The sequence below is a fragment of the Dipteris shenzhenensis genome, chromosome 27 (genome assembly GCF_047967505.1).
Source record: "Dipteris shenzhenensis isolate YYH24624 ecotype China chromosome 27, Dip_SZ_1.0, whole genome shotgun sequence".
Lineage (NCBI taxonomy): Eukaryota > Viridiplantae > Streptophyta > Polypodiopsida > Gleicheniales > Dipteridaceae > Dipteris > Dipteris shenzhenensis.
The window spans coordinates 16,693,385-16,707,838 of NC_141622.1; the positions used below are offsets into that span (position 1 = coordinate 16,693,385).

Below are 14,454 nucleotides of genomic sequence, written 5' to 3' on the forward strand. Positions count from 1 at the left end.
AGGTCCAATGCATGATTGGGTGTAGCCATTTTTTGTGAAGTTCAGAGAATATATTGAATATGGCTAATTTGATTCATAACTTACACGTTTCTCAATGGAATTTCACAAAATTGGTGTCTAAACTAATCTACACATTTTGAACTTCAATCTAAGATCAAAAAATTATACAATTGGCATCTTAAATGAGACCACTAAACTATTGCAAGTGCTATAATGGCTATGAAGCATGCATCTTGGGTTGTGTAGGATATCCATTTTTTAAAAAAAATATCACATAATTGTTTTACACATATATGGGTGCTATTGTTTATTTTAGAATGCACTCTTTGAGCTTGCCACAAACTAAAGGAGATAACCAATTGAGAACCTTCAATGATATGGTTGAGGAGGTTTCTAATACAATGCGGCAACTCTGTGCATACCTTTGAGGGAAAACTTAATAACTTTTTCTCATTTGGTCAAAAAGGAAATTTTTTTGAAAAAATGTACTCCAGACTTATGGAGCTAGTGCATGGTGGTCTTTAAACTTCAATATTTGGTGAAATTTGTAGCTTAGTTCACACACAATTGGATGCACTAAAAAAAATTAAATTCATACATGTGCAATCCTCTTTGAATAAATCGCACTTTTTTTACCATTTTGCATTGTTCCCTTTTAGGGTCACTACCTTGCAATGAGGCCCATAACCATGACAAAATATGAAGAGGGGAGAGGAGAAGAGTAAAGATGAGGAGAGAGGGCATAGCTAGATAGCACACCATGAATAATGAACTATACACTAGATTTAGTTGAAATTGTAGAATATATACAAACCCTTTTAGGGTTAGGGCATCTAACCCTTTCCTTTATAGCACTCTATGTGTTAATGCTATTCACAATATCTAACACATGATATTGAGATGGTTTCTCAACACCTTCCCTCAATGTCAACATCATAAAGTAGGCCCTCCCTCAAGATGATGATTCTTGGGAATCAAAGAAGGAATGAGCGTTACATTCCATCACACCCCTTTAATGGGAATGTCCTTCCTTGAGCTCTGAGTCAAAAACCAAGAGCTTGTTGGTGCTCCTCGAAACGCTAACTTTGCACTACTCAATTTCAAGAAATGTGACACCCAAAGCCCCATTTGAATACTTTATACTTCAAGCAATTATTTATTAGACACTTAGATTCTTTCTTTTCTTGCTTGATTTTTATGTGGCTTCAGCAATTTTCACTCGCTTTTTCCCACTCGCTCTATCAGTTGCCTCATTAACTAGCAAGGTCGAAACAACTATATGATAAGCATATCATCTTCAAAGAGTCCTTTTATTCCCAAACTTGTCTTTTCTCAAACTGCAACACTCATTTCCATTGCCAAGCTTTTTGGCCCTTTAAAAAATTATAGAAACTGCTAGTTTTTTTTGGGGGGGACTAATTTGGTCCGAGCTCAAAGTTGAGATCAATTTTTCTTTGTTTTTGGTCAAGCTAACCCTAGGTCTTTGAATGACATTACTTTTGCAAAAGTTCATGAATGTTGAAGACATGCATTCACCTCCTCTGTCTGATCTCATGACTTTGATCTTTTTGCCTATCTCATTTTCTACCATGGCTTTAAATTCTTGAAATCTGGAAAACACTTCAAATTTCTCTTTCAGAAAGTAAACCCAAAAATATATGTTGTAGTCGTCAATGAAATTCAAATAGAAAAGTGAACCATTGATGCTGTGGGTATGGGCATAACCCCATACATCTGTATGTAAAAAATCAAGAATACCTGTAGCTCGAGAGCTCCTCAAGAGGTGCTTATGCCAAAGTTGGTTCGCTTTTGTCTATTGAAGTAGCATGCTTCGCAAACTTTTCCAAGAAACTGAAGTTTTGGAATTCCAATTGCCATATTCTAATTTTTGAGCTCTATCAAGCTTTTGAAATTGACATGTCCATATTTCTTGTGCCATTTTGCAGAAAGTGGCATCTGTTGCGGTTGAGCTAACATGGCATGCAAATCTGGTACTATAGCTAGCATTTTGAACAAGCATCCTTCCTTGACTGCTTTGCCTACTAGCTAATATTTGTCTCTAATCATGCATTCATCTCCGTCAAAGATGACTCAGTAGTTGTGTTCCATCATTTGACCAATTGATAGGAGGTTCTTGCTGAGTTTCGAAACATAGAGTACATCTTTCACCAATCCTTTTGTACCAGTGAAATTGTTCATAGGGACAATGCCTTTCCCTTGAACTAGATTCAGGGTGTTCTGTAGTGTAGATAATGTTTTTTTGTCCTTCTAATGGTTTCATCTCTATGAACCATTCCTGATGTTTTGTCATATGAGATGATGCATTGCTGTCGATGTACCAAGGATGTTGATCTACTTGGTTGACTTGATAACTATATTCCCCTTCTTAATTGCAATGTATGTCACGATATATTGTTTCAGTATTTTGCATATCCTCGCTTACAAGGAACATATTCTCAGGTTCATTGGCATAATGATTGTGACTAGAATGTCCACCAAGATGATCTTCTCTTCCTCGAAAATTCCCTTGATTGATGTTGGACTGCCCGCCTTGGTCGTACTGCTTCTTGTGGCAATCTCTTTCATAGTGTCCAAACTTATGACAATAGTTACATTGAATGTTTGACACGTTGGTGGATGCATTCCCTTGTCCTTGGAATCTTCCTCGGTTGGAATGATTTCCTCTTTGCTAATGTTGCTGTTGCTGAGGATGATGCTGATGCTGATTTTGACTTTGATGCTCACTTTGTTGTTGATGATGTCCACTTCACTGGAATGATCTACTTTTGCCTTTGCCTTTGCCTCTGCTTCTATCTGAAGTTATGAATGCTTGATCATTGGAATGACCTTTGTGTGTGTAAATGGCTTGCGTCTTGAGTTCTTCACCAAGTAAAACTGACTAAAGTTCTTTCAATGTCAAAATTTACCGTTGGATGGCAATACTCTGGAGTAGATTCTCGTATACCTCTCCTAGTCATTCAAGATGACTTGAACCATTTTTGCTAGATTCATGGTCTCTCGTGTCACTATGAGTTGATTGTTGTAATCCTTGATTCTGAGTACGTAAGTATACCAATTTCATTGCTATTGTAGAAACTTTGGTTTATTTGGTTTCTCATTGTGAGAATCTTGGATGTGTTCTTGGACTCATAGAGAGCTATGAACATATCCCATGCTTCTTTTGATGTCTTCATTGTGTTGAGCTGTCCTAGCATGACATAAATTAGAGATCTCCTACTAGTACCTCCATCCATCAAATCACTTTGGATTCTGCAAAACAAATGTCAAGCATATCTTGTGCAAGTCTTAGGAGGGATTTTGCAAATTCACGGTATATGCAAGGGAGCCTTAAGGGAGTCTAACTATCTTTGAGCCCGAGAAATCATCAAGCTACCTCACAAATAGGGGGCATGGAGGAGCGTACTTATGGGTTTGATGGCTTCAAAGGAAGGTTGTGTCAATGTTTTGCTATAGCAAGGGTCCCTAAAGTGCACATGCTTCATGTATCTCAATAGTGTTTTTGGGGTAGTGATACACTTCTAGTAATTGAGAGTGCTTTTTGGGTAGTGAGTCACATAACAGTGAGGAGAATAGCTTAAGGCGTGACGGGGTCTTGACTCTTATTCATGTGGAGAATGAGTAATTGAGTTGCATCACGAGTGTTTCTTTGAACACGAGTTTGTGTATTACTAGACGAATAGCGTCAAGCGTGACGAGTAGATGAAATGGGACAATGAGAAGGACTATTTGGAAGCGACTATTGACTTACGACTCAATCACAATATAATCACAATATCACTATGATAAAAAGAGATCAAACGCTTGGATATAAATCTATGCGAGCATACATTAGCTTGTGCTTGGGCACAACTCTCAAGTGGTTTATCTCCCCAACAGTCACAGCTTCTCACACAATCACAGAGATTGAAGTGGTTTATTTTCCCAATCAGAGGCTTGCAGTATTTGGAGAACTGGTTCATCTTCCCAATCGCAAATCTCAACATGGGCAGTATTGTATTAGTTCCCGCGCCTGGAATGGGTCACCTCAACGCTTGCAGCGTCCTCGCCAAGGCCCTTCTCTCAGCAGGCGTTTCCGTCGTTTTAGCTTGCTTTGCTCGACCTTTCTCTGTTCACTCCAAAGCCAACCGCCTCCAATCTCTAGATCCTGGCATCCGAATCGAAGTTCTCCCCGACGGATTGCCTGCTGAAACCATGGCCTTCCAAGACCTTTTGGCTGCCACTCCAACCATGCACGAGAGCCTAGAACAGCTCGTCCGCAGACTCAGCCTTGATCAACCCGTTTCCTGCATCGTTGCAGACCCCTATCTGGCTTGGACTCAGGATGTGGCCAATAAGCTTGGAATTCCTAGAATCGAATACTGGACGTCCAATGCGACGGCATACTTGATGGTTCAAGCTCTTCCTGAGCTACTTTCGAAGGGATACGTCGGTTTAAATTGTAAGATTTCAGCGATAGTGGTTGCAAACTGTGTACACGATTTGCAATTGGATTTCTGTTGCTGACCCTCCTCGTTTTGGTTGTAGGTGCACCTTTCCCCTGGAGAAGCAAGAATCCCGTTTTTCTTGACTGCATACCCGGGCTTCCTCGTTTTCCTCTAGACGAGTACCCCATGGAGCTTCGTATTGCGGACAGTACGAGTCCTGGCTTCAAGGCAGCTTTGAACGCAGGACGTCGCTCCAGGGAAGCTGAGAGGGTTCTCATCCACTCTGTGTACGAATTAGAGAGCCATGCGTTCGAGGGTTTACGCAAGGCTGGGGTTCGAGCCTACGCCGTTGGTCCATTGCTTCATCATGCTTTCGGCTCAACAAATCAAACGAACAACGGGGCACCCGAATGCTTAAGGTGGTTAGATACACAGGCCAACTCTTCCGTCATATACGTGTCATTCGGCAGCATTGCGGCGCTGTCTCCAGAGGAGATCCTGGAATTGGCGTTCGGTCTGGAGGCCAGCGGGCAGCCCTTCTTATGGGTGATGCGTTCCGACACGGTCAAGGGCGAGGTATCCGAGATGCTGCCTGCGGGCTTCCAAGCACGAACTAAGGGCAGAGGCCTGATAGTGGCGTGGGCACCTCAGGTGGAGGTGTTAGCGCATGGAGCGGTGGGGGGGTTTCTGACGCATTGCGGGTGGAATTCGACGATGGAGAGTATATGGATGGGGGTGGCGATGCTGGGGTGTCCGAGGGGGGCAGAGCAGAGGACAAATGCAAGGTATGTAGAGGAAGTATGGGGAGTGGGGATGGAGCTGGGGAGGACGGAGGAGGGAGGTTTGGAGAGGGCAGAAGTGGAGAGGGGCGTGAAGGCTTTGATGGCGAGCGAGGAAGGACACCTTGCGAGGAGCAATGCCCTCAAGCTCAAAGAGTTTGTGAGGAAGGTCCCTGTTCAAGGGGGTGCCTCTCACGCTAACCTCCTCACGTTTGTTCACGATATTGCTTTGAGTAACACAAGAGCACCATGTGAACCACTACCTAGTTAGATTGGCTAGTTGTGTTTCCTTGCACATAGCTAGATTCGGTAGAGATATTCAATGATGATGTAAGCCTTTGCATCATGGAGTCACTTTTAAATATTTATACATCATATTTGAAGAATCTAAGAAGATGTGTTCTAAGCAACAAGTCTTCTTTGAGCACAATAATGTAATTCTTACAACTATGAGTGCTAGATTGGCTACAGATATTCAATGGTATATTGAAATTCGTACATCAAAAAATAGGGTACAAATAGCTAGATCTGCTAAAGATTTCAATGGTGTTCTGAAATGATATAAGCCTTTGCATCCTGGAGTCACAATTTATACATCGTACCCTAAGGATGTAAGAGGATGTTTGTGACTAACCATTAGGTCGAGCATGTGGGCCTCCTCAGCACTTTTTAACAAATGTACAATTGGATATTTTTTGGTGTTACATTGAAGAAGGCTCTCTATAGTCTTTATTATAATAAGAATTCATATTTCATTGTATTTATGGTAATGTCATCTTTCTTTCCAATTTGAACTAGTCTGTGAGAATTCTTTACTCTTTTTTTTGAGAAAAATGGATTTATATTATAAACAATTCATATGATATACATTTATGTTCCAAAAAAATAGTTATATATGCAAGTTTGCACATCTTGAAATCATCCAGATGATACGTCGCAATTGAATCAGTTTGAGTTTGAGTCAGTCTCATAATAGATGAATCCCTTGAAGTGGCATTCTTGGTTGAAGTTTTGGCGGTGCTTTCAGCTTGTGGTTCTTGATCTCCGCGAAGAACTACGCAAGGTTGCTATCATATATCCACGATGCCTGCTAACCATTCATAAAAAATATATTCTACATTAGTATGCTTATCATTAAATTGAAATTTATTTCTGGAAATCCACACAAGCCATAATGTATGTGCTCGAATGAGTGCCCATCGTGAGTGTTTGACTTTAGATGCATTCCTAAGTAGCTCGCTTAATTGTATCTGCACTTTCTTTCGGACTTTCCTAGTTGACGGGCATGCTACAAACAAGTGAATGAAATATTGCTAAGTAAAGCATTTCTGTGAATTACTGATGCCCAAATAGAATCCAGTCTAAAAAAAGAACCTTTGTTGGAGAAGTGCAGTTGAGTTTTTATTGATTCTAGTGCTCTCCATAGGGATTTCCATGACTCACTTCCCTTGGTTGTGCAGGGTTAAGGACAGAACACCATTGACAGAATTGGGTAATTCTTCCACCTCTTTGCCCTGACAAGACGAATGAGCTTGAAGTTTTGAGTGAGGAGTGTAGCCCAATCTAGTTCTGGGTTTAGAAGAAATTTGAAGATTGATGTCATAGCGAATTTCACCGCCACCTGCTTTATGTCAACCACTCCTAGACCTGCTTCACTCTAAGTTAAGTGCAGAAGTCCCATCTCACCTTGGCGATTCTATTATACCCCCCCTCATAAAGGATCTACATTTGGTGACAAGTTTATCCAGTTCCGTTTGACTTGGATGCCAACAAGACAAGTAAAAACTATTTATGGGATACAGGCAATGATTTAGTGCCATCCTTCTTCCCACCAGGTTTGATTTAAATCCTCTCCACTTTTCCAACTGTGTGCTGAACCTGTTAAGTACCCAGTCCCATCGATCCTTCATAGACACCTCAAAGCCCATGGGTATGCCAAGCAGTTTGAACATAGTGTCTTTTTGGATCAATTAACAACCTAGGTGATCTAGCTCAACTTGAGCTTTTCCACTGAGAGTGCAACAACCTATTTTGTTATGATTGATGAGTGAACCAGAAGCTAGACAATAAGTTTCCAGGCATTCCATAACTTCACTCACATCACGAATGGGGTTTCTAGGCATAAGATTGGTGTCATCCGCAAATTGTTGCATCACCATCTGGTTGCCATTAGGCAACTCAATTCCTTTGACTGAGCCCTCACACGTTTTTCAATAAGCAACTAGCCCCACGTGTCCGTAGCTATAGCATATAGGAGAGGGGTGATGGGGCAGCCTTGCCTAATGGATCTTTTCAATTGGAAAGGTGATTAAATCTCACCATTGATGCATACCTTGGTTGAGGCATTGGAAAGCAGCAATTTGACCGCAGCGATGAAATTTGGTCCCATACCCATGTCTTTCATGGATTGCATTAGAAACTCCCGAGCAAGCCTATCATAAGCTTTATAAAAATCTATTTTGATGAAACAAATATCTTGACTAGACTCCCTAGCATGCTCACATCCTTCCCAGATATTTACAATAGCCTCTAGAAGGTGTCTCCCTTTTATGAATCCCTTCTGTTCTTGCAAAATCCATCTGTCCATCTTGTGTTGGATTCTTAGTGCTAGTGCCTTGGCAAAAGATTTTGTGGCTGCAAGTAAGCATAGTCAGAGGTCTCCAGTTTTTTATTAAATCTTTTCTTTCGTCTTTTGGAATAAGTTTGACTCTTCCACTATTCAGGTGATCAGGGAGAGAAGAGGTGGAGATACTTTCCTTCCATACCTCCAGAAGTCTAGAGCCTATCCACTCCCAAAAGACCTTGTAGAATTCAACATGTAAGCTATATTCTCTAGGGGTTTTTCCATCTTTCATGGCTATCATTGCTTCCTTAAGTTCACCAAGGGTATGTTGGAAAACTGAAGGAAAAGAGTAGAGTGGACACAAACTTAGAATACTTGCATTACATCCATTGTAGAATGAAGAAGAGTGAGGTCCTTAAGTAGGCACCTCATACATGCTCACTGACATCACTGATGACTTCAGAGCTCCACAATCATCTCCTCAATCTGCTCCTAGATTCTCTCAATCATCCTATGTGGCTCTTCCACCACCTAACTGTGCTTGTGGGCACCTAACTGTGCCTCTAGCACTCACACATAGAAACATAAGGTGTGCCTGAGGCATACACCTTGAGATATCCCAACAAACCCCCCCTCAAGGGAATGCCTCAAGCTATGTCAAGGATACATCTAGTCTCATAGTTTCTCATGCCATCTCATGGTGGTCAAGGATTAATCTATGGCTAGGTTCTCATGCTAGCAAGGGTTCCCTTGGGTGTAAGGTAAACAAAAAGGGATACAAAAAGACCTTCCAATGGTTATCTCCCCTGCATGTACATGCACACAATGTCTGCAGGAGGTACCATGGAGCAAAACATACACATGGCCTACATCATAAGGTGACCAGAGGTGTTTACAAAACACACAAAAACACAATAGTTTATTTCATTCATTTTGGAGGACTATCCAGGCTGAGTACCTTGACATAAAAAGAGAGATCTGGAGCATACATAGAGATGATTTAAAATGCATAATCTTCATGGGATGCCTCATCTTGTGGAGGCTCAACTGAAAGTAGATTTGCACTTTCTTTCTTTGCTTTGGCTCTGCAAAACTTCTCATTATGGTTGTTCTTGCCACAGTGCTTGCATGGATTAATTTTGAAGCAGTCCTTTGAAAGGTGATTTGTCTTTCCACAGTGATTGCAAGGAGTATACTTGCCCTTCTGGACTTTTATAGCATAAGCAGTGTCATTGCCTTTCCTGAGCTCCATATGCCTTTCTTCTTCTTGGAGAGCAGAGATAATACCTTCAAGATTAGGATTAGGAAGATTTTTCAAAGTGGTAACTATGTGATCATAATCTTCAGGCATGCTCTTAAGTAACACTGCCATAGCATCATCTGGAGAAATAGGAGAGTTGATAGAAGCTAATTGAGTCATAAGACTCCGCATATAGTTGACATGAGCTGCTAAAGTAGTACCACTAGTCATCTTCAATTCAAAGAAAGAGATTTTAAGTGATAGTTTAGAGATGTGAGAGCTAGCACCAAAAATCATGTCAAGCTTCTGCCAAGCTTCCGAAGGAGACTCCAAGTCAGAGATATGGTGTATATAATCATCTCCTAAAGCAAGAGCAATGATACCATATGCTTTTTCTTCTCTAGCTGGATCCCTTGCCGGTCGTGTCGGAGTTGAGGATTCTCCAGCATTGGAGGCCGTAGAAGAAGCGGTAGGATTAGGTTTGACAAGTCCCCATAAGTTCTCCCTCATCAATGCAAATTTCACCTTCATCTGCCATGTATGGAAGCCCTTTCCATTGAACTTTTCTAGATTCAATAGGGTAGCCATGAGAGGGTCTAACCCAGATATTGGGCAGTGTCTATCTCTCTTACAAGGCAAAAAAAAAAAACTGAAAGACTTCCAAAATATGAGCACTTGATGTAGCAAAGACTAGTGACCAATATTCAAACAATGATGCTTCTTCTTACATGCTTCACAGAGGTGGCTTAAAATGAGAACTTTCCAATCAAAACCAGGTCTAGTAATTCAAAACAAAACTAAAGCCACACTTGTACTGAAGTTATTGAAAGCTTCAAAAAACCAGAAATGCTAGAGTAGCATTTTATGTAGCATCATCTTCAAAAACTTGTCCAAAACTGTCAAAACCAAAAGGCTGAACTTGGAGGGCTTGTAGCTCACTCTTCAAAGCAAGGAAAAGAGGGCTTTCTGAAGCAAAAGAAAGCTCATATACCAGAGAGGGTCCAGCACAGAGGTTGGACGAAATGGTGCGCACTTTTGCCCGGGAGAGTTGCTACAGACTGAAACTGAGTTTTGACGATTTCTCCCTCGTTACTGAACCAAATGACCTGAAAAATGGCTCAAAATCTTCGTCTTGAGGTCGCCCATCTACTCCTAAGAGGGCTCAGGCAATGGCGGAGCAGGCAAGGAGTATTGAGCAACAGAAGAAATTCGCTGTTTGGAGAATGGCAGCCACCACAGACGTTTTTTCTTCAATTGCTTGCAGGTGGAAGTTTGCCCATACTAGAGGAGTTTCTAGCTCAGAGGGTTTGGGCAATGGTCGTTTGTAGGCGGAGAACCAAGCTCTCTAAGATTTTGGGAAGAAGGAGGAAGATGGGGAAGAAGAAGATGAAGAAGAAGATGATGATGTGGCAGAAATGGGCTCAAGGGGGATCAAAGGGCTTTGATACCATGTTGGAAAACTGAAGGAAAAGAGTAGAGTGGACACAAACTCAGAATACTTGCATTACATCCATTGTAGAATGAAGAAGAGTGAGGTCCTTAAGTAGGCACCTCATACATGCTCACTGACATCACTGATGACTTCAGAGCTCCACAATCATCTCCTCAATCTGCTCCTAGATTCTCTCAATCATCCTATGTGGCTCTTCCACCACCTAACTGTGCTTGTGGGCACCTAACTGTGCCTCTAGCACTCACACATAGAAACATAAGGTGTGCCTGAGGCATACACCTTGAGATATCCCAACAGGGTAAGAGGAGCTTCCAAGCTCTGATGATCAAGACCTATGACAACCCTTTGTCTTGCAGCCTGGCATCTAAGTCTTGCATGAGCTACTCTATCATCTGATTGATCTGATTGCATCGTTCTTAACAAAAGGTTCTTAAAGTGCTCACAAATACACTCTTTGTTTTCAGTGTCCAATTGTGTGCAATTGTTTGTGTTGACTTCACGGAGTGGAATTTCCTCTAACGTTCTCTTCCTCCATATAATCTTGAAAGCTTCTTTGGTGGGCCTATCAAGTTTACCTGCCCACCATCTTCTGTTGTATAGCCTGGCTTATGAATATCTTATGCTTTCCAGTCTGGCTAGTTCGCTCTTAGCAAGGCGAAGCTTGACTTGCCCTTGAGTATCATCATTATGTGCCTGGGCTTCAAGAGTATCGAACCTCTTCGGGACAATGTCTATTCTCTATCGATGGACTTTATCTCTATTCTAGCGTGCTTGATAACTTCTTGCATTTTAAGTACATTTGTAATCCAAAAGTCAGCCATCGCTGACTCGTCAAAGAATCTAGGAGCAATCCAAAGCTCCTTCACTTTATCTTGTATAGTACCTAGCTAGAAAAGGCTGGGATCAGAGCCTTAAACTAGGATGAGGCTCTTGTACCTAACCCAAAGTCACACTGAAGGAACATTGGTTTGTGATCAGAGAATGCAAAAGTGGAATAGATTGTACTTTTTAAACTAGCAATATCTTGGAGGAGAGTTTGAGAAAGATAGGCTCTGTTTAAACATGCTTCTCTCCTTGAATCCCCAATCTGCCTATTGGACCAAGTGAAGTCTCTTGCACTAATTGTGTTTACCAAATGTAGAGAATCTTTGAGGTCGCTCCAAGAAGATCCTCTTAAGGTGTTACCTTTGCCCAACCATCTGTCGTCACTTCTTTCAACTATGTTAGAGTCTCCTATCAGCACAACATCATTTCCAAGATTGTATAAGGACTGCCAAGTAGTGACAAAATATGAAGAGGGGAGACGAGAAGAGTGGAGATGAGGAGAGAGGGCACAGCTACAAAGCACACCACAAATGACTAACTGTACACTAGATTTAGTTGAAAATGTAGAATATATACAAACCCATTTAGGGTTAGGGTTAGGACATATAAGCCTTTCCTTTATAGCACTCTATATGTGTCAGTGCTATGCACATATAATCACAGGATGTTGAGCGTGATCTCTCAACACCTTCCCTCAAGATCAACATCTCTCAACACCTTCCCTCAAGATCAACATCATGAAGTAGGCCTTCCCTCAAGATGATGATTCTGGGGAATCGAAGAAGGACTGAACATTACATTCCATCACACCCCTTTAATGGGAATGTCCTTCCTCTGCATCAAACCAAGAGCTTGTCGGTGTTTCTCAAAAAGCTCTTTACTGAGTGGTTTGGTAAAGATGTATGCAACATTTTGTTTGCTATCACAATGCTACAGTGTGATGTCACCAAGTAACACTCTTTCTCTGATGAAGTGCCCTCTGACATCAATGTGCTTTGTCTTGGAGTGATATACGGGATTCTTGCCCAATGCTTGAGCCGATTGATTTATCAAAGTATATTGTTGTTGACTTTCATTCATCAAAGTAATCTGTTTCTGATAATAGTCTTGACCACCTTGATATAGCACCTTGACCAAGGAAAAATGCATATGCCTGTGTGGATCTCTTGGTCTCATGATATCTAGCATAGTCACTATCACAGTATCCATGCAACCTTGGATGACTTTTTATGTATTTTATTCCAAACTGTCTTGTACCTCTGATGTATTTCAAGACTCTTTTTGGCTGCATTCCAGTGAGACCGTTTTGGGTTTTCCATAAACTGTGCAAGTGAACTTACTACATAACAAATATTTGGCCGTGTGATAGTCAGATATATAAGAGATCTGATGAACTGCCTGTAGTATCTATCATTGACTGTAGGCATTTCTGAATCTTTTGTAAGTTTCAAACTTTGTTCCATGGGAGTGGCTGCAATCTTGCAATCTGCCATTTAAAACTTCTTCAGGAGACTATCAACATATTTGAGCTGACTCATAAAGGTGATGTCTGAATCTCTCCAGAACTCAATTCCAAGACAATAGTGCATAAGTCATTACAAAAAATTTGAACTCAAAAAGGGCCCTGTAAGGGAGCCCTTGGGCTGGTGACATGGAAGAATGAGGTGAATAAAACCCAATAGAATATTGGTTGGTGGAGGGCAATGGAATATTGGAAGTGGCTTCACTTCTCTATTTCTTTAGTCAATGGCCCAAACAATGATGTGGAGCACCCACTCTCCCATCACGTTTTTTAACTATAACCAAACTGAGAAACCTAGTTTCTTAACCAAACTTATACCATTTGACCTGAAACCAAATCCTCCCATCCAATTACCACACTCCTTTCATTCTCTCTTAATCCTCTTGCTTCCCCCTCATTTTTAACCACCATTTCGAATTTTTCTTTGCTCCATCCCTCTTTTCAAATTTCCTGCTGCCTCCTGAGTGAGAAGCTTCTTTCTCTATTCTCCCTCTCATGGAAACTCTACCCAAATTGCGGTTTGGAGGATGGAGGTGAATTGGGGCTAAAGGAAGGTTCCCACATCTGAACATGCAAGTCTATGGGACAAAGTACAATCATAGATCGGAATGCATACAAGCCACTTTGGGCTGAGGCAGAGGGAGGGGAGAGACAAAGGGAGGGAAAGATGGGTTTAAAGAGGGGAAGAGAGAAGAGAGGGAGAGATAGGGAAGAGGAGAGAGAGAGGGAGAGAGAGAGAGAGAGAGAGAGAGAGAGACTTTCCAAAGTAAAAACAATAAATATAAAAATATTTTAATTAAAATCGTTTTTAAGGGCAATGCCCATTTTATAAAGTACACTTCTAAGGTCATTTTCACATTTTCAGTTTTCTACTCTTGAGTAATGTTGCATTCCACAGCCTTCTCTTTCATCTTCTCGAGCATCCTCCTACACTCATGGCTTCCCCTAGAGAGGCTTTTGTCCAGTGGATTTCATCCATTAACTCCCATGCCTCTACAGATCAGGTTTATCCTATCTTCTACAAGGCATTCAGTCTTGAGTATCACCTGAGAGCTCTCCTTCCTGTTGATAATTACTCTCTTTAGTTTTTGATAGACTTATCCATGGGCAATCTATTGCGATTGCTGACTTCCCTCACCAATGGGTTTCATTGGATGTTTTGAGCTCTTTTGACCAAAGGGCTAACTTCAAGAAGAAGACATTAGGCAGGGCCATGGATAATGTCCCTATCTCTCTCCGTGAGTATGCTATTCCCATCAGGGATTATTGATCTTTGCCAATTCATTTGATCAAGAGAGATGCAACCCTTACCGTTCTCCTTGCAACTTTCAAGTTTGATGAGGATGATAGTCCAGAATGGCCGCTTCAAAGCATGGAGATAAGTGAATCATATAGAAATATAATGTTTAATGATGTGAGAAATGCTATGAAGCCAACTACTGGTGGAAGAAATGCTAGGTTGAGCTGGTTTCTTCCATTTCCATGCTTTGTTGATTTCTTTGCAAGTTGTGGGCAATTAAGGAAAACAAAGATTACTTACACTTGCAAGAGCTTAGAAATGGACTAGCTATCTAAGCTATTTGACAATGGATGGACAACAAGAACATGTCATGCTGAAGATTTAGTA

General features: G+C 41.2%; 1 protein-coding gene across 1 annotated transcript; it reads left to right on the forward strand.

Annotated features, from left to right (window-relative positions):
• The first annotated feature begins 3,877 nt into the window (after positions 1-3,877).
• Positions 3,878-5,495, forward strand: LOC147883945 (UDP-glycosyltransferase 85A7-like). Its single transcript, XM_087398929.1, has 2 exons — positions 3,878-4,459; positions 4,546-5,495. The coding sequence occupies exons 1-2, from the start codon at positions 4,003-4,005 to the stop codon at positions 5,493-5,495; spliced, it is 1,407 nt and encodes a 468-aa protein (XP_087255055.1). The 5' UTR covers positions 3,878-4,002.
• The last annotated feature ends 8,959 nt before the right edge of the window (positions 5,496-14,454 follow it).

Coding starts and splice junctions, on each gene's coding strand:
- LOC147883945 (XM_087398929.1), top strand. CDS start 4,003: ATGGGCAGTATTGTATTAGTTCCCGCGCCTGGAATGGGTCACCTCAAC. Junction 4,460..4,545: donor GGGATACGTCGGTTTAAATT/GTAAGATTTCAG, acceptor TTTTGGTTGTAG/GTGCACCTTTCCCCTGGAGA.